This window comes from Hydra vulgaris, chromosome 15 (assembly GCF_038396675.1).
Source record: "Hydra vulgaris chromosome 15, alternate assembly HydraT2T_AEP".
In the NCBI taxonomy this organism is placed as follows: Eukaryota; Metazoa; Cnidaria; class Hydrozoa; order Anthoathecata; family Hydridae; genus Hydra; species Hydra vulgaris.
The window spans coordinates 46,651,635-46,677,346 of record NC_088934.1 but is presented as its reverse complement, the minus strand read 5'-3'; the positions used below and the strand labels follow the sequence as shown (position 1 = coordinate 46,677,346).

The 25,712-nt window shown below is 28.3% G+C and overlaps 1 protein-coding gene across 2 annotated transcripts in view; it reads left to right on the top strand.

The window, feature by feature from the left end:
• Positions 1 to 24,969, top strand: part of LOC100209038 (zinc metalloproteinase nas-4) — a 72,677-nt gene extending 47,708 nt beyond the window's left edge. The window contains exons 2-10 of one of the 2 annotated variants that reach the window (XM_065820123.1): positions 19,035 to 19,108; positions 19,478 to 19,624; positions 19,739 to 19,862; positions 19,986 to 20,092; positions 22,067 to 22,138; positions 22,250 to 22,471; positions 22,691 to 22,732; positions 23,625 to 23,834; positions 24,117 to 24,969. In XM_065820123.1, coding sequence (XP_065676195.1) covers positions 19,042 to 19,108; positions 19,478 to 19,624; positions 19,739 to 19,862; positions 19,986 to 20,092; positions 22,067 to 22,138; positions 22,250 to 22,471; positions 22,691 to 22,732; positions 23,625 to 23,834; positions 24,117 to 24,226 — 1,101 coding nt within the window. In that variant the 5' untranslated portion in view covers positions 19,035 to 19,041 and the 3' untranslated portion in view covers positions 24,227 to 24,969. Of the gene's footprint in view, positions 1 to 18,904; positions 19,109 to 19,477; positions 19,625 to 19,738; positions 19,863 to 19,985; positions 20,093 to 22,066; positions 22,139 to 22,249; positions 22,472 to 22,690; positions 22,733 to 23,624; positions 23,835 to 24,116 lie in introns of those variants that run through there. The other variant, XM_065820122.1, reaches the window with a different exon arrangement.
• Positions 24,970 to 25,712: the final 743 nt, after the last annotated feature.

The window sequence follows — 25,712 nt, the reverse complement described above, 5'->3', positions numbered from 1 at the left end:
GATAAAGTTTGTATGTTTTTTTAATAACCGATGGGATTTAAACTAAAAAAATCACATGAGAGGTGGTTTTGTAACATGTCTGTTTTTTCCCCTGAAACCAAGACATTCCAAAATAGGCTAAGTTTTATTCTACAGATATACTTATAATGCTATGGGATGCTTAAACAATGACATTAGAACTTAGAAGCCATATAAATCAATCTTTATAAATAAAAAAATTCCATATAAATCAACCAAAGTGAGACATTTTGTGTGATTTATAGAAAGCTTAATTTCATGACAAATGCACAACATACACAAACAGCACACAAGAACAAAGTAGGAAAAATAAAACAAGCCACAGTTGCAACGTTTTAATGAAACAAGGGATTCAACAAAACCAATTCAATCCTCATTCTCCGACGAATCACTGATCGACTATGAGGAAGCTCGTCAAAGAACTGATGATTTGTAGGGCTGCAAAACCTTTTTAATACTTGAAAGTCTTTATACTTTTCTGAACTGATGGGCAGAGGACCATTTTTATACAACTTCGTAAGGATAGACACCTGTAGCTGCTTCTTCCCGCGCTGATTCCCTGTTTTTTTAGTACAGCAGAAACAAATGCACCATTCCAAGAATCCCTGTAGAGAACAAGCAATTGGCGGGAGTCCAAAATTTGGATTTTCTTGATTGGGCGTGTTTTTATAGGGCATGCGGCTTCGAAAGAAGGTCTTAAGTACTTTGTGTAGGCGAAGAACATGTCCTGTGTAGCCCTGATGACCGTGAATGGTGTTAGATGGAATCGGGAAGTTGCAAGTTCTGCTAACCAGTCCTCTGGCAAGTCTACATTCTTTGCCATGTTGACGTTGCTAAAGTCTCCATCGCACTCCATGTAGGAGTGACCTCTTATCGGAAAGGTGATTTTCACTAACTTAAATCTCTTGCACTCATGTACCTGGTTTATAAGAACCTTATCACAGTGTAGTTTTTATTTTTTCCACTGCACCCATCGCAGTTCACGGCTTCAGAAGTGTGGCTGCGGATGAAGTCAGCAAGAAGTGAACAAACCTACATATACACTTCATCAGTTGACAATACAAGGATTACAAACGTATACAGGCTGAGCTGCCTGCAATAGTAAACCTCATTGGTAGACTTATTTAACACTGGTAGGTTTTTGGCAAAGTCAAAGCAGATTGCTTCAAACTTGTCACATTTTCTTGCCCTTTTCTTAGTTGTAGTTTTTTTGTCGTAGAATGTACGGGCCTTACGTTTGTGCAGCTCGTGGTTCGTTAATAGTTCAGCTTTTTTGCTATTCGGACCAGCAACACTTCTGGCATTGCGCTTGGTGTCGGCGATGTCACCATCCACATGCTGCAACTTCACGATGAATTTGTCACATGTAGAACAAGTGTCCTTCCGTGGGTAACCAAATCCAATGTTGAATTTTGTGTTAAACAGTATCCTGTAGGATTCATAGCTAACCTGCGGGAAAAAAAAATGGAAATGAGGAAAAAAAAAAAAAAAATCACATTATCAAGGCATAAAATTAGTCAAAGACTATCGATTGCTTTTATTCTAAAAAAAGAATAGCTTAAGTTGAAACGCTTAGCCTAATGCAGAGCAATTGAAACACGCGTGTGATAGATCGATTAGACTGAAAAAAAGTCTCTTAATTTTAATGATTTATACGTTGACATTGTGCCATGCTATGAAAGACAAAATTAATGGGTGTTAATGAATATGGACAAGGGTTGTTCACGGAGTTTTAAATATTTTATAGATTCATTAGAAAAAAAAGAGTTGAATTTCTAAAACGAGACAATAGAAGAAGAATTTGAGTTATCTGACCACTGACAAAAGATTCTAGATGTCAACTTTGATTTATTTTTATAAATTATGACATTTATTGTGTCATTTAATAGTCTTTAAAATATCTAATCAAAATTGATTATATCTTATCAATTTGTAAGTAATCTTAAATAATGTTGAAAATAAAGGAATTAAATTAACTCAAATATTTTGGTGTATAGTGTGCTTTATATATACATAAAGTATGAGAGTTTTTAGAAAAGCTTACATTTTTTGGCTAGTAACAAAACTTTGTAATAATATGCCCTGATAATATAAATAAATAAAATTAAAAAAAAAAAAAAATCCAACAGATGCTGTAATGGGTTTGATATGTAAATTTAGCTGCAAGTAAAAATTAGTATTCGTGCATACATATATAGCATCACTGACACAAAAATATACTTAAACCTTGGTTACAGGGTGAACTGACACAAACATCTGATGCATTTTAGCAACATTCAAGGTGTCTGGAAGGTACAACTTTTTTGACTCCCCAAATGCATAGTGACTGTGACTGCATCAGAAAAATGATATGTGGCCACACACCAATGATACTGTTTTATCTTTCAATTTGCGTGGCCTGTTGTTATGTTTTCCTCTTCCATCTTGTGGTGCATAACCTGCGAGGAAAAAACCCACAATATCAACAATCCAATTAACATCAAATTAAAACCACTAATTCTAATTCCAACTCACCTATTAATGACATTGTTTACGAACAGTTTCTACACGGTTTTTTATGATGCCGAAATTGGCATTATTTTAGTTAAAAATGGAAAAAAATAAATAAATAAAAAACTTGAAAAAATGTTATTTAGGGTATTGAATTCAATAGTCTAAATAACATTTAGACTATTGAATTCAATAATTCATAGTAATAAAATACTAAAATAGCAAAAATAATCTTCTCAATCACTTTTAGGTATTAAAAAAATTGAAAATTTTTTTTTGTTCTTTTAACAATATTTTCTGGCAAAATGTCTTTGTACATAATATATTAGAACACTGAAACTCGAAAAGGATTGTTAGATCCTGCCACCGAGAACCCTTTAACAGTACAAAAATAACAAATTATTTCAAGAAAATATAAAATGAAGAGTAAATACCGTTTAATAAAACAAATAAAATTAGGTATCTCAAATATAAAACACGCTTTAACAAAACACGGTTTAACAATACAATAAAAGGTACAATCAAATATTTTAAATTACTTTTAGATAACATTTATAAACAAGGATTGATATCAAAAAAATTAATATCAAATCTCAAATAAAGATCGATATCAAACAATTTTTTCAATTTATTTCAAATCTGCAATTTAATAATGTAAGTACTGCGTGTTCAGTGGAATTACTTTATTTAAATCCATATTGGGTTGTATTTAGTATTTTACTTATAGAAAGATGATCATAAGTTTTGTTGTAAAGGATCTTTTCAAAAATATTTGAAAAACCACAAAGTACAGAAATTTGACTATAACTAGTTATGTTTGAAAATTCCGCCCTTTAAATATTGGTGTAACTTTGACTATCTTTAGTTGATCAGGAAATTTATTTCTTTTATTTAACAACTAAAAACCTGAAAGAGTATAGTTTTTATGGTCTCGTAAGAACCAACTATAATGTTACCATTTATTTGATTTGGGCCTATTGCTTTATTGATTTTTAGCAACACATTGCATAGCAACAACCACCACGAATCACATTTTAACAAATTTTAACGAAACACGAACCACATTTTAATCTCCTTGTAACAACATAGCAACCTTTTTTTCTATCATTTAGTCCCTAAACTAAACACGCTTAAACTGAAAGCTTTCTTTTACAAATTTTTTAAGAGTACTTTAGTCAAAATGTCATAAATCTAAATCACATTGGAATTTAATCGGTTTTATATTGTATTGTTGTCTTTTTTAATTCAGATAAAATAATGCTATATACTTGTTATTTTTGCATCAAACCTGTTACTATTACAGGTTGAAAAGTAAATTATGGCAAACAAAAAAAGAATAGTAAGACCAAGGAACAGAAATTTTAATGGCAATCAGCATAATAATTCTAATAACACCGATAAGCAATTTAATATAAACATAGTAACGTGTTTTATAAGTAGAAAAAAGGAGAGAAATGATCTTGAAAAAACATTATTTGATAATGATGAATTCAAATTTCTAATGCGTTATAAACAAATAAAAACGTGTTTTGAAAAGTATGCTACTTGTAATATATGTAGTGCAAAGCTTTCTAAGTATCAAGAATATTCAAGACGTTTAGGGTTTTCTTTGTTTTTTCAAATTTCTTGCAGTAGTAGTGCTTTTAATGATAAGTTTTTTTGATCTCCTGTTACCAAAAACAACAAACCCTATATTGAAGTGAAATTATTGTGTATATATTGAAGTGAAATTATTGTGCGCAGTGTTTTGGCATTCATGGAGATTGGGAAAGGAATAGGTGCAATCTTAATTTTTACCTTCATAATGAACATGCCACCACCACTCTTAAAATTTAGTTTTGACTGTATTAGGAGCAAAATTTATGATGCTTATAAATCAGTTGCTGAGAAAAGTATGAAAAATGCTGCTATGAATGTTAACTGAAACCTCACTCTATTATGAATGATTATGTTAATGATTGTTGTATTTCTATTGATGCCAGTAGAGACGATTTTCTTTTTTGAACGGTGTGGTGGTGGCAACGTCTCATAACAACAAAAAGGTATTAGATACTGTTATATTCTCTAAGTTTTGTAAAGGTTGTCAAATTTAGGAAGGAAAAAAGGGATACTGCAAAATGAGTAGTGAAATGTTAATCATTACTGCCCAGCAAATCACACTAAATAAGCTGGTGCTAACGAGTCAGCTGGTAAAACAGAAATATTTTGCTCTTCAGTTGATAAATTTTACATTCGCTATTCAAAATATCTTGGTAATGGAGATACTACCTCATAGGGTTTGGACAAAAACCAACTTTTTGAAAAACCGGTTTTCGAATTCCAAATTCCCCAAAAAACCGGTTTTAACCGGTTTTCGAATTTTTCAAAAAAAATTGAATAACGAGAGATACTTATTTTATACATTATATTTATTTCACTTATCGTAATTTTTTCTAAGAAAATAAGATTTAAAAAAACATAATATGTCCAATGAATGGTGGCTAAATCTTGTTCTAATTTTGGACACAAAATTGCCTGCAATTGAAAATACGCGTTCGCTAGGTACTGAGCTCGGTTTCATAGTTTTAAGTGCATCAAATAATAACTCTAAGTTTTAAACTTGTCTTCTTTCTTGAATTCTTTCTTCTAAAGCCTTTAATAGATTCAAACTTATTTTAGACTTTATAATTTTCAGTTCATTTAATAGAAATGAAAATATACCTTTACTAGTTAATAAAGTGGCATCTCGTCGCTCTAAGTCTTCTACTGCTAGACGAATGGATTCCAAGACTTTTTAAAGTTCCAAAAGTGTAGAATATTGAGTTTCATTCCACATATAAGATGAACCAAGATCATTCAATGCTAAAACTACACATTCTTTTACTGCTAAAAATCTTCCAACCATTTCCTCTATACTATTCCACCTTGTTTTGCAGTCAAGAATTAAATTCAACTCTTTTCCTTTTTTTAATTTTATATAATTTTGAAAAATGGTATTTCTTACTGGAGATTTGCGAAAAAATTTACAAGTTTTTCTGATTTGTGAAACGGAATGTTTGCAATTGTCAGACAAACTACGAGTAGGATGCTCTTGGTTACAAATATAAGAAAAAGGTTCTTCATATTGGTCATATTTGTCTTCATCTTCATCATCCGATTCCTCACTTGAACCATTTACTTCGGATTCAGATTCAACCATTTCTCTATGTTTATATGATACATCAGTAACTGTTAGTTGGATTGCATGTGAATAGCATAGTTGATTAATTATACACGATAATTTGCCAAATTTTATCATAACAGCAGCACCATCATTTGTTGCAGCAACATTGTTAGTTTCTAGATTCAAATTGAATATTTTAAGTCTTCCAGATATTAATTCTAATGTTCTCTGAGCATCACAAGAACCAGCTATTGGAACTAATCCTAAATTAAAATCTTCTGCTAAGTGATGTACATTAATGTTTAAATATCTATGATTTCTTTTACTTGTCCACCATCTATCCCAAACTTCTGACTTATTCCTTTTTTTGTATTATCTGGATATGAAATTAAATTATTGAATAAATATTTTTGAAACAAAAATGCCTTTTTTATTTGTAACTTTAAATTATATTACCACGTTATTAAGAGCTTAAGCTCATATCATAATTATATTACCATAACATAACAAAATACTTAACAAACTAATCAAGGGAAACTATTTACTCATAAATTATAATATAAAAAATACTGGATTTTAATAAGTAACAAATTCCAAAAATCTTATTTGCAAAATAAAAAAACATAGTATAGTATACACATAAAAATAAATACTACAATATTACATTTAAATAGATATAAATATCATAAAAGTACTATATATACTATTAATATATAAACGATTTTGTTAGTTACATTTATAAATACACAAACACAACATAATCTTACACGTAAATACATTTTAAAAATGAATAATAAATCCCAATTATTTGAGAAGCATATGTATTTTTCGGGAAGCCAGTTGAAAAAACTTTCTAAAAATTTGTGTTAACATCGCGTGTATTTTTACTCAAGCAACTGTTTCTATTGGGTAATTATTACGTAACATTTTACAAAAATGGGATAAATTTAAAGAAGTGTGTTAAAAAAAGGAAACAGATTACTCAAATAACGTAACAAAATGCTATTGTAAAATAACAATATATAATAAAAATGGTAAAAAATAGAAACCGGTTTTCGTAATTTAAAAACCGGTTTTCAAATGTGTCAAATTTATTTGAAAAACCGGTTTTTTAAAACCGGTTTTGAAAAACCGCCAAACCCTACTACCTCATTTAACGCAGTTATTGAACACAAACCTTATAGTGATGACCTCATTCCAATAAAACTAGAATGTGTTGGGCATTACTAAAAGGAAATCGACAACGTGTTAAAAGAAAAGAATTATCAAAGAATCTCACGAAAAAGATATATCTGGTAAAGGTTGGCTCACTGATAAAGTAATTAACATCTTGCAAAATTATGTTAAAATGGTTATTTAACAAAATTTAAATAGTAATTTGGAAATGAGGAACTCAGTAATAGCTTCACTTTATCATTCCAGTAATTTTACTTTTGAGGAATATTGTCATATATTTTATACTAAAAGCGAAAAAAAACTGATGTAAATGGCATTCTGATAGAGCAACTTGTCAATTTTCATACAAGAAAAAGCTGAATTTACCAGTTGCCATTATGGAAAAGATCGAGCCAGTATTTTAAGATCTAACAAATACTGATATGCTTAAAAAACATTTGCACGGCTAAAAATGGTAATATAGCGTTTAATCAATTTATTTGGAACCCTTTCCCTCCTCACCTCTAAAGCTGCAGTTTTCAATGGCTGTTTGCTCTGCAACCTATACTTATGATGGTTTTTTCTGAGTTACCTTCTGTATTTGATGGTCTTAATAGTAACTTTGAAACTGGTACAAGTAAAAAAAAAGAACTCCATGCCATTACAAAATTTGATCAAAAAAATGTTAAATAAAACAAAATCAAAAAAAGAGAAAAAAAAATAAGTTCTGTCAGAAAAAACTATTTTAGACAAAAATTAGATAAAAAACTGGAAAATATTATTGTGCTGGTGGTTTTTAATGATTTATTTGAGTACTCAAATAAGTCATTAAAATCACCAGCACAATAATCTTTTGCGGTTTTTTATTTAATTTTTGTTTAATCCTACAGCTGCTCATAAAAAAAAAAAAAAAAAGAACAATTAAAAATCGTGTACACTACGCAATGTACATGGTTTTTAATTTTAAAATTGATTTTTTCTTTTTTAAAAAAAAAACTGAATTTAAATTACCCTATCAACTGAGTGTTTTATCGCTAAAAATAGCTTTTTATACTATTAAGTCTGCCACTTTAGATTGTTTGAATTTTTTTTAAATTTTTGGTTCATGCCCAAACTACACTAGTATACTTGTATTATACAAAATTTCAACATTTAGTATTAATGAATCTAGATAATTATGTTCTGGGGACGTTAATTTTTTTAATTAAAAAATGTTTTTACCATACGTTTTAGATTTTAATCTAATACGCGAATAACTCTTCAACGGTTATTATTACGAGTAGAATATAAGAAAATAAAAATAATGCCAGGATATCACCCTAAAAACAATAGCATATCCACTGTTTTGGGTGCCAAAGATGAACACTATCGATTCACCACATGCCCAGCAGTCGAGAAAGCGCATTCTGATGGTACTAAAGTTGCTGGTGTGCATATGTAATTGCGCACTAAAATAGTAACGTTTGGTGTTTTCTCACAGAAAATGTGAGCTTTTTCCGTTGACAGTCAATGGCAATTCCTAAAGATAAGACGCAAGTTTATCCACATGTCCAAATCTTTCGTCGACTGTACACATCAATACCAGTTCATTAAATACGCTCATCTTTGGAAAGCTTGGTTCCAACTGGACTCGTGCTTGCTTTTGCGTCAACTTGTCTGCTACTACTTTAACAATTACTCTTAATTTTAATAGCTTTTAACGTGAATCAAATTAGGGGCTCAGTTAGTGCACGTTTGGCTTAGTTAGTACAATGTACCTTTACGGGTAATAATGTTTTGTTATTACAGTAGCAATGGTATTTTTGCAATTTATAGCAGCATTGCTTTTGCCTGGTTTTGCTGTTCGGACACTTTTTAGAACAACAGACAACTATGAATAGACTAACAACAACAAAGAAAATTTCTAATTAGTTGACATATTTGTTACCCGCTTCAATGGTTTCAGAATTGCTATAACGGTTTGCGCAAGCAACCAGTCTTTATCATTCATTTAAAGAACTGTCTTATTTTTTTGTTGTTGTAAAATTTTGTTCCAATAGCACGGGCCTAATTACCCAATTTAGCATCACTAATAGCTCTAAAATGTTCAAAGTGAAATTTCATTGAGTAGAGCAGTCATTTACTTCACTTAAAGTGATTGCCTTGCAGCCGAAGCATATTTGTAATTTCTAGAAGTTTTAGACCAGCTCTACAATCTAGCTGTAGCGTGTGAGAAAGCTCTAATCCATTTATACTTTGCCCATTTGTTTTTTCTACAAGGTTAAATTATTTTTATTGCAATTATTTATTAGGTAAATTCTAAACAAGAAATAACAACAATTAGCTTTTACATAACATTTGTTTTACATTGACGATATTTTCATATAACATTTTAGTTGTTTATTATCTTACGCCTACTTTAAAAAAATAAATTATTTTTCAAATTTTTTCTTTTTTAACAAACTGTATAAAAAGGAATTTGAAATAATAATATCATTTGCTAAACTAAAACTTATTTTTTTCTAAAGCTCTAAAACAATTATATTTTACATCTTTCGGGTTTTGAAAAGTTTTGGTACAAGAAACATATTAATAAATGAGTTGGAGAGGTTCCGATTTTACATAAAGAAAAATATTGTACATAATGTGTGGATTATTGCACCTTGTTCAAAAGCGAGTCTCTCAATAAAAAAATTTCCAAACATATATTTTCAGTAATTCTGATTGTGATAAAAAAATCGAAACTATTGAAAATTTGAACAACAAGATCTTCAAAATCTTGTTTTACATATCAAGTTAATATTATTAAATTGTTTTAAAATGATTTTAAACTTAAAAAAATGATCGAAATAAATTTTAAACTAACCAAATTACCGGTACCCGTCACTTAAAAAACGCCACCCGGGTAATAAACAGCGGGCGAGTACCCGGGTGCCCGAGTACACATCAACAGCCTTACCCTTGAGCGAGTAGAGCACCATAGTTAGCAGAACTTTAAAAAAAATGTTGCTAACTGGCATTTTAACAAGAGGAAAATGGACTACGTTGCTGAAATCCTAAATCATTTTTAATTTATTGCGCTTTGTCTTATAATTCAATTAGTTCCTATCAATAGACCAAAGGCTTTTCAAGGTTTTTAGCTTCACGGAGCTTCAGTTCAATAAATAATGGAGCAATTTTCATAGCAAAAAAAAATAAGTAAGAAAATAATTATTCCTGTCACACGATTTTTTTTACTTTCCTGTTATAACTAATAGGTGTCCTATTAGTTATAACGGGAAAGTAAAAAAAATCATTTAGGATTTAGATAAGTTATTGAGGTTCCTCTAAAAGCCAACAACTTTGATGGGTCCTAATACAAGTGAAAACCATATTCAAAACTATATTAGGACCTGTTCTAGAGCTAACCTTGGTTCTAGAGAAACCTCAAGACTTATTTCAAATAAAAAAGTAAGGTAATTTGTCAAAAGATGACAAATCGCAACTTAGAAAAATCTGATTATTTCAAATACGCAGCTGGTACAACTATAGGCTTAAATCTACGCTTAAAGCCCATATCTTGTACGGCACCTCTTGTTAAAAATCTATAAACATTTTATCTTATCATTGAGGCAGACACTCATTTGAATGATGTTCCTTCACAATCAATGCTAAGATTTACAAGAAGACTTTCAAAAAGATTTTCGTCTTCTGCAAGTTTTAGGCAATGGTTGAAGATTTCGTTTTTCAAAAAAAAGTTTTCTTTTGTGTTCAACAAAATGAAAAATGTGAATAAATTGAATTCAGAATAAAGCGAATAGGTTTATTCTGAATTCATCGGGAAAACTTCATTTTGCTAACGTTATTGCAAAGATATAAAAATGACGTTGTAACAACGTTACATTTGAGCTAAATGACGTCTGAAAGGCGTTATAGCAACGTGAAATTTTAAGAAAAAAGACGTTATAAAGACATTAGGCAAACGTTATATTTTAACTGAAATGACGTTGAGCCTATGTCTTTTCTATCGTTGTTTAGACGTTGGTTAGAACAAATCCAATTAAAAGTCATTTTAAGAAAAAAATAAAAAAATATTCGGAATGAACAAATACAAATACCAGAAATTGGACTAACTTTCTATTTGATGCCTACCTGAGTTTTTCTGCTTTTGAAAGATTATTGACTGCAAATCGTTTAGCAACATCATATGAAATAGAAAAAACAATCCCTCAATAAACTGCAAAACTAATGAAACTGCTGCCCAAAATTTTTTTAATTGAATAAATAAACTAAGTTTATTTAAAACACATAATCATAACATAATGGAAAAAAGATATATTTCTAGCTTTACCCGTAAAAGATTTATATTTATGCTTGAGTTCAGATTTCTGTAAAGTTTTTTTTTACAGTTTTTTTTTTGGCAAAGATAATATATTTTCTTATAACTTGAATTGCATGGTACAATAAAGAAACTGAAATAGTACATTTTAAAAAAGTTAAGAATCAAAAATTGTTTTAATAAACAGCTCTCTATAACACCATTAATTTCTTTGTTCGGTATTTTTTCTTCCAATTCGAACTACTTATATTTCACTCAAACACTTGACCATTTGAGCAAGTGGCATCTTCTTACCAAAAACCAATACTTTCAGACTCAACAATTTTTAAATGAAAAGGCAGACATATCAAGAAGCAGTCATTCAAAAAGTTATAACAAATGAATCAGGTTATGTAAATTGTATGTTATGAGTATTGGACCTTAATAACCACAGTCTTAATAATCCAGTCTTAATAATCCAATTATCCAAATCAATTTTATAGCATCAATGCATAACCAATGCATTGATGCTGTTAATTTAGTTTCTACCTTCAGTACATAGGAACCATACAAAAGAAATTAATTCTATAGCCTTTTATTTTTTAAAACTCTACCAGTGATCTAGACTTTCTGACAAAATCAGATGGCTTTTTACCGGATAAGTCATTTGACTTTTCAGTATGATTAATTTGAACATATGACAAATGACTTTGGCTCCTTTTTTTCAAAATACCAATAATTGACGGACAACCCCAAAACAAACTAAGTGCATATAGTCCGAAACGAATCTAGCAATGCAAAGTAAATTATTAATATTCTTTACAACTTATCTTAACAAACTGTGTGTTTGCTAAGATGAATTATAAAGTTTATAAAGTATATAAAAGTAAAAAAAAATTGGCCTGATTGAAAGCATCTTTCTTTTTGTATATTTAATATTTTGCTAGCACTGAAGTATCGCATGTCAATTTTTTAACATTATCTTCAAAAAAAAAGTCTTTGCAAACAAGGCCATTTTCTGAAAGCATTTGGAACTTTCCAAAAAACTCTTAGAGAATTTCCTTAAACAAGTTAGGTTTTTGTTTGCCTCAAAAAAAAGTAAAAAGAAGCAGAGGTTTAGAAATAAACAAACAAAGTAAAGATTAAAGCTTGTGAATTGTTAGATAAACTAGATGTCTAACTTGCGGGATTTTATTGTACAAAACAACGTGGTACTAACATGATTAGGTGTTTTTAGTAATATTTATTTCCTATGCCCATGTCGCCACATTAAGATAAGCAAATCATTTATTGAAAAATGTGCAACTAAATGTTTAACTGGCCACTGAACTAGGTCAAGCATTAAAAATCAGGACAATTATCAAAGTGAAAATGGTTTACAAAAATTAGCACTTTTTAAATAGATTTAGTTAAATATAACATAGGATCATTTTCAAAAACATCAAAACCATTGGAATTGGCCAAAAAAAAAAATCACCAATTAAACTTCGATAATTATCATTTTCTAATAAACTGGTTATCAAAGAATTAGCTAATTTCACCATATAGTTGATCTTGATGTCATTATATATTTATACTTTTTTATCTGTAAGCACAAATATATAAACTTATATATATATATATATATATATATATATATATATATATATATATATATATATATATATATATATATATATATATATATATATATATATATATTATTTTGGTATAACATATCACATTTAAAAACTATATCATATCACATATCACATACAAAAACTATACACATATGTATTTTGACATGTATTTTATTAAAATATTTTCGTGTTTCGGAGTTATATCGGAGTTGAGAGAGGGTTACAACCACAATTTAAAAAAAAGAGAAGCCTCCCCAACTGCAGTAGCCTTTATGACCTTGTGGAAGTTAGTTAACTTTAAAAAAAAAAGTTAAAAGTTAATTTTAATTGTAACTAATGAAGTCAAAATTGGCTCTTTATTTCAACTCTGATATTAAGGAAATATAAGATTGTGATTGATTTCGAAAATTAAACACTAACTGAGTGCGTAATTAATTCAAATCAATATTTCATTTATTATAACTAAGTTCTGATGTAAAATTTATGTTCTGTTGCTGTTTCTGTAAGATATGTTTTTCTATTCCTAAAAATAATTTCAGAGGAAAGGTTTCAGAGGAAACACTTTGTACCGCCAAGTACTGAAAATAACATATTTAAAATAAAAACTAATAAAAATTTAGTAAGTAAAAACTGAAAAAACAAAATGAACACTTTATTATGCGGTAGTTGTGTGATGGCAAATCGGTTGCTTCATAAGTGAGAAGTTCTGAGTTCAATCTCTACGACGTCCCTGGTAATAATGCGGAGGTGAATAACAATAAAAAATAAATAAAAATAACCTAATACAAAAACATAAAAAGATTAATTTTTTACCCTTTTTCGTGACTTGAGACTCAAAATTATGAGAGTCAGTGTCAGTTATAATATTGTAGGAATAGCATTTAATTTTAAGAATTTGAAATTTATAAAATTAACTTTCTTTTTTTTGAACTGTTTATATCAGTTATATCAGTTAGCTTAAAAAACAATGAAAAATTTAAGATTAACTGCATTTTATAACTATGTATCGTATAAGAAAGCAAATTATTATCTTTACTTTAACAATTATTATCTATATAATAGATATATCTATAATTATTATTTATATATATATATATATATATATATATATATATATATATATATATATGTGTGTATATATATATATATATATATATATATATATATATATATATATATGTGTGTATATATATATATATATATATATATATATATATATATATATATATATATATATATATATATATATGTGTGTGTGTGTGTATATATATATATATATATATATATATATATATATATATATATATATATATATATATATATATATACAGGGCCGTACCGACCCAATTTTGCGCTTCGGGCAAGAAAAGAAAAGTGCGCCCCCCTCTTCCCCTCCCTTCCCCCACCCCCACCATAAAAAAAAAAAAAAAAAAAAATTAAACGAAAAAAATTATTTATTGATCACAAAATTTATCACATCAAGTTATAAGTAAAATTTGTCATTAAGGTTGCACAAACTTTAGTTCAATGCCACTTTTCTGACTTTTCTTGAGGCAAATTCACTAATGACATCATCAAAATCAATGTTGTTTGCCACTTCATTTTCAATTGAAATTATAGCCAAACTAGACAAACGTTCTCGGCCCATTGTTGACCTCATATAGTGTTTTATGAGCTTAAGTTTACTGAAACTTCTCTCACACGTAGCAACTGTGACTGGTATGGTGAGGAAGATGCAAATAGCAATTGTTGTGTTGGGATAAGCATCGATCAAAGAATATTTATGAATGAGCTGCAAAATGTCGATCGGGCTAGATTTTTCAAAGTTGTCCATCATTGCGGCAGCTTGATATTTAAAGCTTGCCATTTCTGACTGGAAATCGGAAGAATCTAAATCTGCCTTGTAAATTTGAGATAAATTTGCAACTTTTTTCTTGAGTTCATCCACTGAACTTTTAGAGAGTGAATGCCCACTGAGGTAGCCAAAATCAGAGGATACAGCAGACCTCAAACCGCCACTCTATTTGTGTAATAATGCTGTCAAACACAAGGTTGCACTGAGATCCGAATTCTGTTTCTGCTGTGAGAAGGTGAGAGTCATCTTCAGCTTCATAAAGTGCTATTCGCTTCACTTTGGGCTTCCTCTTAATTGGAAAGCCACCATCAATTCCGCTCTGGTTAGCTTTTTCTGTAGCATCTTTGATAATATTGTCCACCCCAACATCTCAAAAAATCTGAATGGAAGCCTTCAACCATTTCATTTTTTTTACGGCAATTTCAATTGAAATGGTTTTTGACTGAAGCAGTTTGTTTTCCCGGTCAATTAGAGAAAGAATTTGACACCAGAAATCCAACAAACACAAAAAACTGAAATCAATACGAATGAGAAGTTCTTTTGCACTGCTAACTGTGACATCATTTGTCATGGGATTGTGGATAATGGATTCCAAAACTTGAAGAACATCTTTGATTTGTCTGTGCAACGGTGTAATTGCTTCTTTTTTGGTAGACCATCTTGTGTCACTATTTCCCTTTAATGAGATGGTCAACGTTTTCATCAGTTTTTCCCATCTTGACGTGAAGCTTGAAAAAAAGTTAAAGATGGCTTGAACTTTTCCAAAAAACGTAATCATGAGTGGGGAAACCTCAGCGGCATGAACACCAACAAGATTTAAAGTGTGAGCTGCGCATGGAACAAATCTTGCTGACTCATTAAGAGAATAATAATGATAATAATGGCTAATCAACTCAATTAAGCTCAAAAAAATGCCACTGTTTTGTTGACCGATGTCTTCTGTTGTTCCCCGAAGGGCAAGATTGTTCTTGGCACAAAAAAAAATTGCATCAACAATCACTTTTAAGATATCTCTCCACTTTTTCATCTCTCCACTAATAACTCTCTACAGATCAGAATTCAGCGTCTTTCCTTCCTTGAGGTTTTTTTCAAGAGTTTTCCGATCAGAATAGCATCTTTGGTGTTCATTGTTGTTTTCATCCTCAGGAATTCTTGGGTTTAGTTTTTTCCAGTCACAAAACCCTTTAGAAATTTTTCAGAAATTGTTGGTTTTTGTTGTTGAAAACAACAAACAGCAAAAACAAAATAAAGAATCTTTTTTATTGCTATACTGCAGCCAAGTGCGAACAAATTTTTTACCATTGGGATGAATTTTTTCATACCATTTTGAGCTGAAGTGTCGCATTCTGTTGTCAAAATCACACAGCGTGTTTGAGAAAAATTCTCTTCTGTCTTGCTCTGGCCTATGCTTAATCAAAAAGCATCTTGTTTTGTCCGTTATTTTAAGTCATGTTGCTGGATCCCTGCGTTGAAAATTTTCTTTCGAGGCCACTGGAATTTCTGAGATTTCTGAATGAAGTTCATCCTCGTCCATTTCAGCTGGGCCTGTAAGCTAGGCATTTTATCTTCCCTGGTTGGTTCTGAATCAGTTGTGCAAAATTCTTCTTGACTTTGGCTGATGAAAATCTCCTCTTCAAAATGATGATCTGAACTCAATTAAAGTCAATTATAGGATCTGTTGAATTGTCATTAATTTTAATACAAATATCCTCTGAAATAGTTTGTTTCTCCACTGAGTTTGTTACCAACCACTTTTTGAAACAGTTTTGTAGTTTCTCGTCACTTTCTTGGCGCTGTTTTCTTTTCTTCTTAAATTCAGCACCAGATAACTTTTGGGTTCGACTCATAATAGAATTATAATGCTCAAAAGTTATCAAAGGTATGTTAGTGTTATAGGGCGCTTTTTTGTTCAGTATATGAGCTTTAATATTTAAGAGTTTGTGTCAAGAGGCGGAATTTTAATTAATTTTCTTATCAACAACAGCGACGCCGTGAAAATTTGTTTCATAAACTGATTATTGTTTTTTTAATTTATTAAAGTTTGCGCCCTCCCAATTTAGGCGCTTCAGGCCGCGGCCCGGCCGGCCCCGCCCTTGGTACGGCTCTGTTTATATATATATATATATATATATATATATATATATATATATATATATATATATATATATATATATATATATAATATAGATAATAATTATTAAAGATTAGGTTTATTAATCATAATTATTATATATATATAATAATATATAATAATAAATATATATATATATATATTATTATATATATATAATAATTATGATTAATAAACCTAATCTTTAATAATTATTATCTATATTATATATATATATATATTATATATATATATATATATATATATATATATATATATATATATATATATATATATATATATATATATATAAATACAAAAGAGATAACAATACAAGTTCTATAATTTTAATCCTTATTTTCCATTAAGTTACAAATAAATAAAATACTAATCTTTGAATAAAAAAAATACAGCTATAAAAAAAACACATTACACATGTTATAAGAAAGCTTATTAGGTAATTTCTAGTTCAGAACTAGTTCCACTAGAAAATAAAAATATAAAAAATTTTCCATTCAAATAAATAAAAAGATATTATGTATTAAAACAGCTGAATTAAATGTAAAAAAAATTAACTGTATTTTTATCAACATTGAATTAAACTATTAAATAGTTTAATAATGGGTATTTAAAAAACCCATCATTGCATTATTTATTTGTAAATAAAATATAATGTGAAATATTATGTTAGAAATTTTTACTATATAAATAATATTAAATATACAAAGTATTAAAAAAAATAACAAAAATTTCAACAATTTTTGAAAATCAAATAAAGTTTTAGTAACCTTTATTTAACATAAAAATTATAAAAAATTTGATATATAATTCGACTGTAGAATATAAAGAAATAATGTAATAAATATTAGTATTACAGATTATAATGCCTCAACACCAGATTAAAAATAGTATTTTTTTTCGAATACAGTTTTTCAACCATTATAAAATGCGCATTTTTTTTTGTTTTGTAAAATCAAGTTGCGTTTACTTTGAAATGCTGACGTTGATTTGATGTCCAAAGTAACAACGTAATAAAAGCAACGTAGTTCCAAAGTCGTTTTAACGTTAATCAGACTAACGTTGGTTTTACGTTAAACAACCAACGTTGTTCTAACGTCGTTTTCATGTTAACATTCGAGACTTTAGACGATGACGTTTTTCCGTCGTGGTTCCAACGTTTGAATTTAGTTAACAAACATCGTTGGAATTTGGTTAACTTGCGTCGCTACCAAAATCCAATCAATTTACAACAACGGCTCGACGTCTTATTCTTACTGGGACAGCTTTAAACACTTTTTAAACACCTTTTTTTTCAAAATCTTTCAAAATGACTTTCTGCAAGAATATCGTACTAATAATTTTACTAAATTTTTATTACTCTTTTGACTAAAATTAGTTGTCACTTAAAAACAAACCTTACTGGTTGATAAGCATTTGTTGGTAATAAAACAAACCTTACTGATTGATAAGCATTTGCTGATTCTTGAATGACAATTTAATGTATGTAGAACTACACGTTTACTATTAACTGTCATTCACTCAATTTAATTCATTATGAAATAACAAATAAATTCTAATCATTTGTCAACAAATTGCCTGCATTACTTTTATTAAAAATTGCGCGCATTATTTAAATTTTTTTATACATCAAACAAAATAATGAAGATGTTGTTTCTTTTTATAGTTTTGTTAATGAAAACAAAAGTGGCATAGCTATCACTCAAGTTAAATCTCCTTTGTTTTGTATAACTGGAAATACAACATTCATTGATTGCGTTAAACCAACCAGAAACTTATAAATTTAACATGGTTAAATTTATGGTTAAGTTGAATTATTATTATCACTGGTTGAGTTCTAAAGCGGTCTCAAATTTGAACGACTTAAGTTAAGTAAAAACATGAACAATTTGATAATTATTAACTTACTTAGAACAAGTCTTAAATTAAGTAACCCAAGATTTTAAATAAAGAGGACTCAATGGTACCAAAAGTTAATGATTTTTATCAAAAGTTATTAAATGTATGGAACCTTCAGGAAAAATTAGTTTAGTACCTCTTTATGTAACCTTTTCTATAAAATTATTGACTCAACGTTATTTGCGAATATTTTCAGCTGCATTAGTTACTACAATAAAATCGTTTTAAATTGATTAGTTTACATTTTGAGAAGGTATGACTTAAAATACAACTGGTTACACAATGCTCCAGCATAAGTACTTAAACTGATTTGATTTCATTTAAAACGTAAAACAAACTACTGTTAACTTTATCTTTTATTAATAAAAACAAAATTTATACAGTTTTATTTATATCACTTTAAATATTTCTTTATCTAAAACTTTATATATGGAAGGATTTTTTTTTTTTAGTTTCAAAATGTATGGAATTTTTGTTTATTGCAGTTTGATTCTTAGTGCTACTGCATGGGTTAGAGATATGGAAAGTATGTTTTGTTTTTTTTAATCTTAGAAAACGTGATGTACATATATACACACATATATGCTTAAATATATTTATATAAAAGTTAAAAAGTAAAGCACTAATCAAATATTTTTCATTTAACGCAGTGTAAAATGAAAAAAAATTGATAAGTGATTTTAACATGTATTAACAATTTCAAAATGTATTTTTAAAATAAACAGAGCAATAATAAATTGATATTCTACCAATATATATATATATATATATATATATATATATATATATATATATATATATATATATATATATATATATATATATATATATATGTATATATATATATATATATATATATATGAATTTTCTAAAGTTATATTATTATTTTTACTAGATCCAAATTTGTATCAAGGTGATATGATATTATCACCATCTGAAATAGAAGAAGTTCAAAATGGAACTTTTAAGTTTTCAGCACTTGGAGATTTAAGTAAAATGTGGCCTAACGCTGTTGTACCTTACGTCATAGATTCATCTTTAGGTGCGCTTATATATAAATGGTATTCTAGAACTTAACAATGGTTTATTTTTACAAACGATTTTAAAAAAACTTTAAACTTCTCAAAACACCACGGTTAATTTTTTTCTTGTTTAGCGAATGAAAGAAAAGCAAAAAGTGGGATCGAAAGTGCAATTGCTGATTATCATAAATACACCTGCTTGAGATTTAAATTAAGAACAAATGAGGCTGAATATATTAGATTTTGGCGTGGTAGCGGGTAAGTAAACTTATTTTACAAAAAAAAATTGAAGCATGAGTATTATTAAAATATGTCTTTACGAACACTGAGGTCTGGGATTATCATTCAAGTCTATTTTAAAATGTATTACTTTTTTATTAGTTGTTCATCGTATGTTGGATATACTAAGGGGAGGAGAAATGATGTATCGCTTTCTGAAGGATGTTGGAGTAAATCAACTGTTTTGCACGAAGTTGGGCACAGCTTAGGTAAGTTTTGTAAAGCGTTATACAAACTAAAAAAAGCATGAAAGTTCTATATTCAGAATAAAGGTAGTACAAATGCGACGCCAAATCATTTCGACGTCAGATATTTGTTAATTAAAAGTTTTATGGAACAAATTATTTTTAAACATATTTGTAGTAGGTTGTAGTACAACTTTTTATTTTTGAAGTTATTAGGTTGTGCCTAAAAACCGGCCCGGCCCGGCCTAAAAGCCTAAATCCCGCCCCGGCAAGATACCTAAAACCCGTTTAACAATGTTTGCGACTAGAGCAAAAGTCTAGTCACTATTTGGAATACGTCAGGCCGTCAAATTCTAAGTAAATATGCAAAAAAGATTATTTTAGAGTATGTATTAAGCAAAAGGACACAAGTCCAGTTAAAAAGTTTATAATTTAGTGGTAAGAATGGGCAGGATTGATTTCCGTATGTTTTTAACGATAAGGTTTTTCTTGTATAACTTCGCATCTGAACCCCAAAAGAACCCAATTACTTTATGGAACTAATACAGCTGTAAAAGCGTGAATGAAACAGCTATAATTTTTTGGAGGTGTTAGTTAAACAATGATCAAAAAAGTTGGATAGGTGCCCAGTATAGAAGCATTGAGTGAAGAGGAGGAAATTCTAGTCACTGATGGTTTATATCTCGTATGCCGTATGAAATGTATACCATTTTAGCGCAGATATTGAATTTATACATAGTTCATATCTAAATTTTGTTTGTACTAATTTATTGAAAATATTTGCTCATTAGTTTATTAAGAAATTATAATTAGTTTATATTATATTTGTTTATATTATGGTAGTTAGACTCTTAATTTATATTAAATTATAATGTATACCCTTCAGGATAGTATTTGTTTATATTTAGTTTATAATTAATTACAATTTATCTAATTTTATAAATGAAAATGGTCTATGCCGTTTTAATGGAGTAATTTGTTTTCTAAAAATGTAAACTATTTTAGTAGAATTTTTCGTCTTATACTTTAGTTTATATTTAATTATACCCTTTATTTTCATATATAACTTGAGTTTATTTTAACTTATATTTATTTTTAATTTATACTCTTTAAATCTTTAAATGGAAATATTTGTTTTATACCTTTTTTTGTTTTATCGCTTTTTACTTTGTTTAATTTAGATTATAATGTTTGCTTCATATTTATGTATAATTATTTTAAGTAATGCCTTTGACCGGAAATATTTGTTTTATACTAAGTAATATTTAATTATATTTTAAAACCGCATTACGGTGCAGATCCTCTTAATGACAATAACAGTCCAAAGCTTGATATGTTTAGGAGATATGTGACACCACGATGTTTTGTAACTAATGAACTTGGAATTCGGAATAAAGTCGATTTTAATGCCCCTCACTAACTTGATGGAAACAGGTGTGGCATTTTTACATTAATGTTTGCGGAGGCTGTCATAAATAATGTAAACAATAATGCCGTAGATCCTACGGCTGTTACGTTATATCATCGCTACACTCGTGCTAGAATTGTACATTGTATGCAAGCAAAAGTTGAAAACAAAGATATATGTGACATCCCGTTTTGTGTAAAACCCCGTGATGCTCATTTAACTAGGTTATGCGAAAAATTCGATCGCTGGTGTCATAATGCTTGTGTACCATATCAGTCATCTAACAGCACATTTTACTGTAGCCATTGCATTTGAACAAACCAATGGTTTATGACATTTATTTACATAGTATAAAATTATTTTTTGTTTAATTTAAAGAAAAAAGTACAATGAAAAATTTTCCTAATATTTCTAAATTTAGTTTAAAAATTATATCAAAAATAATTTTTCAACCTGGCCGGGTTTTAGGCTCTTAAGCCGTGCCGGGCTCGGCCGGGCCGGGTTTTAGGCACAACCTGTTATTATTTCTAAGAGTAAGTTTCATAGAAAGTGGAAAAGAGATAACAGTTGATTTATTTCTTTTTTTCCAGGTTTTCATCATGAACAAACTCGACCTGACAGGGATAGTTTTGTTACTATTGTTAAAAGTAACATTAGTCCTGGTAAATTTGTATTGCCCATTTTACTTTTACGTCATTTCTATAATGAGTAACTAAATCATATCTCCTCCTCTCAAAGTGTTATTTCTGTCTTAACAATATATTTTCAAATAGGTACTTATTTCAATTTTGAAAAAGAAAACGCAAGAGACATTAATTCACATGGTTCTCCATATGACTATTTATCGATGATGCATTATTCTTGGAACGCATTTGCTGTGAATACGGGATCTCCTTCAATCATCACTCTTAACAAAGAATACCAATACCATATTGGACAGGACGAAGGCTTTTCTAGATCAGACGTAATCCAATTAAACAAAATGTATAGATGCAGTGAGGATTTATTTATTTATTTGATTTACTAGTATTTGTTTGAAAAAAAAAAAAAAGAAGAAACCTAAACGTAGATGTCCTTTAAAGACTAAAACTAACTATGGTGCTTTTTTCAATTAAAATAATTAAAGAAATAATTGATATATTAAGTAAATATTGACTATATAATATTAACAATGATAATAATACATATTAACAAGATTAAACTATTGTGCTTAGGTGGAAGTTATCCAACTCCTCCAGATTACGTTATTGTTCCAGGTAAGATATTTATTTGATGTATAATTATTTCTCATACAATCAAATGTTTATGTAAACTAGAGTGGGGTCGAAACTTTTTTTTTTTTTTAATTTTTGAAAGTTTCAAAAATAGTAATTATATTTTATAAATACTTATTTAAAAATTTTATTAAAAAACAATAAACGTCAAATTTTTTTAAAAAAACTATATTTTTTATGCAGTAAAATCTAAAAAAATAATATTTGTATAAGATCAATATGTTTAAAAGTTTTTAAAGTTTCTTTTCTTTTTAGTACCAGGTTGACTTATTTCTGAAAAAAAAATTTCGTATAATATTAGGGACTCATTAAGTATTAGTTGGGGCTCCTCTAAAATATGTTTTATGCAAAAAATTTTCTAAATCTAGTGTTATTTTATTATATAGAACAAACCTAGGGGTAAGCAGATAAAATTTTCAAAAAGTAATTTTCACCCCACCCTAGTTTAAAGTTTGATTGATTATAAAACAGTTGTAATGTTGAATATGTTTAAAAACATTTTATTATAAGATACTTTTGATTTTATACTTTATATTTATTAGCTTTTATGTATCAAAAAAAAATTTAAAAACTTTACTTTATAAAAAAGTTGTGAAAGGTAATTTTGATATTACTATATATTATTTAAAAAAAAAAAATAGAATAACAATTAAAGTACAATTATAAAAAATGTTTCTTTTATTCAAAAGGATGTGTGTTAAAATGTGTGTTTCTTTTATTCAAAAGGATGTGTGTTAAAATGTGTGTTTCTTTTATTCAAAAGGATGTGTGTTAAAATGTGTGTTTCTTTTATTCAAAAGGATGTGTGTTAAAATGTGTGTTTCTTTTATTCAAAAGGATGTGTGTTAAAATGTGTGTTTCTTTTATTCAAAAGGATGTCATAATACTGGAGGTGCTTGTGCATCAGGTGTTGCAGAAGGCAATTGCAACAAACCGGAATGGAAATCTTATATGACACGTGCTTGTCGAAGAGCATGTGGTTTATGCGGTGATGGAGGAGGACCAAAAACAGACGGGCCAGTTGTTACATATACGGCTGGGCCTAATACTACACCACCTAGGACCCCAGTTCCACCAACCATAGGTACTTTTGTTTTTTTATAAAAAGCACTAAATATTCCAATTCATTATATTACTCAATTTGTACAAACATTTTTTTTATCTAATATACTTGACTTCTTTTATTGATAACATTTATATTATCATAATATTACAAATTTTTAAAATGATTTTATAATTTATTATTTCAGTTATAATGATTCTTTAGTTCAATTCTTAAATTTATTATATTGTAAAACTTTTTACTTTTTAATTATTTATATTCATTTTGAAAACTCAATTATTTTTATTCTTGGTTTGTTTTTAGGAGGTGCGTGCGTTGATAAACATGTTAACTGTATCCAATTTAGAAACGATTGCAATCAACATCCCGATTATTTTAAAATGTATTGTCGAAAGACGTGTAAATTCTGTTAATTAAAAATCATAGTAATAAAAATATAAAAAAAGATATAAAGAATAAAGTCAATAAATCTACAAAAAATTTTATTATTTATTTTGTATTTTACTTCAAATAAATTGTTTCAAATACAATGCCGATCCAACATCTATCATCATAGGCTATCGCTACATAACCTCAAAAGTAACAGTATTAGGTTAAAATATACCTTGTTTCTTTTTATGATTATGAACTATTGTTTAGTTAGTGTTTTTACTTCACCTTTTTGTACCAATCTTGTTATTTCCAAGATCTATAAACAGATGAAAGCTATGAGTACCAGGTAGACTTGTTACACGTAATTGTACTTTCATGTTGCCATTGTAACTCCAAGAGTTTTATGTAAAATTAACTACCTTAATTTTTTTAAATCAAAAATCATACAAGACCCTACATGTGAGAATTCAGTTTCGATATGATCGTTTCAAATTGCTGTCAACCTTTTTACAGTACTAAAGACACTGTCACATGGTTAATTTTCACAGGACGTTGCAGGAAAGTTCAATTCAGCTATAAGGTCAAATTCACTCTGTAGTTGGAATAGATTACGGAAACTTTTACAATTTTTTTCCAGCCCTCTACAACTTTTAGTGAATAAATGTAATTTGAACAGAAATTTGTTTTTAATCTGAGTAAAGTTAGTTGAATATATTTATATACATAGGTTATATGAGGTGTAACGTTGTCTGATATAAAACAGTAATAAATACATTTTAATAGACCTTTATTGTTTTTATCGCTAATGGGTATAAAGAAAATTGTTGGGCGTATTTATTTTTTACTATTCTTAACTAAATTTGTATTAACCAATAAACTTTGAATTTTATAGTATAATCTCTCAGCGTTCAAAAGTTATTACCAAAGTAAAATAATGTTTGAACCCTTCTAGAAGGAGGCCAGTTTGTCTAAAGGTTCAAAATAGTTCATAATTCCCTTGAGGGTTACAAATTTCATATGGTCATAATTTTTGAATGTTAAGAGATTATAGTATGAAATTTACAGTTCATCAATGAATATAAATTTATTTGGCAGTCGAAAAAAAAAATTATTTACTTGTTGCTCTCTTTTATAGGTTTTCTTGCTTCAGGCTCCAGTCATTCTAATTTTTTGCAAAACATCCTCAATTGACATAAGTATAAACATATATATATATATATATATATATATATATATATATATATATATATATATATATATATATATATATATATATATATATATATATATATATATATATATATATATATATATATATATATATATATATATATATATATATATATATATATATATATATATATATATATATATATATATATGTATATATATATATATATATTTAGAGTTTTCTACATGTCTGGAAGTTAGCTACCTCAAACACCAAAAAATGCTTGATCCGCCCTTACAGGAAAGTTTAAAGAAAATATGAGGACCCATGGTTCAAAATTTCCTAAACTTTTGGTG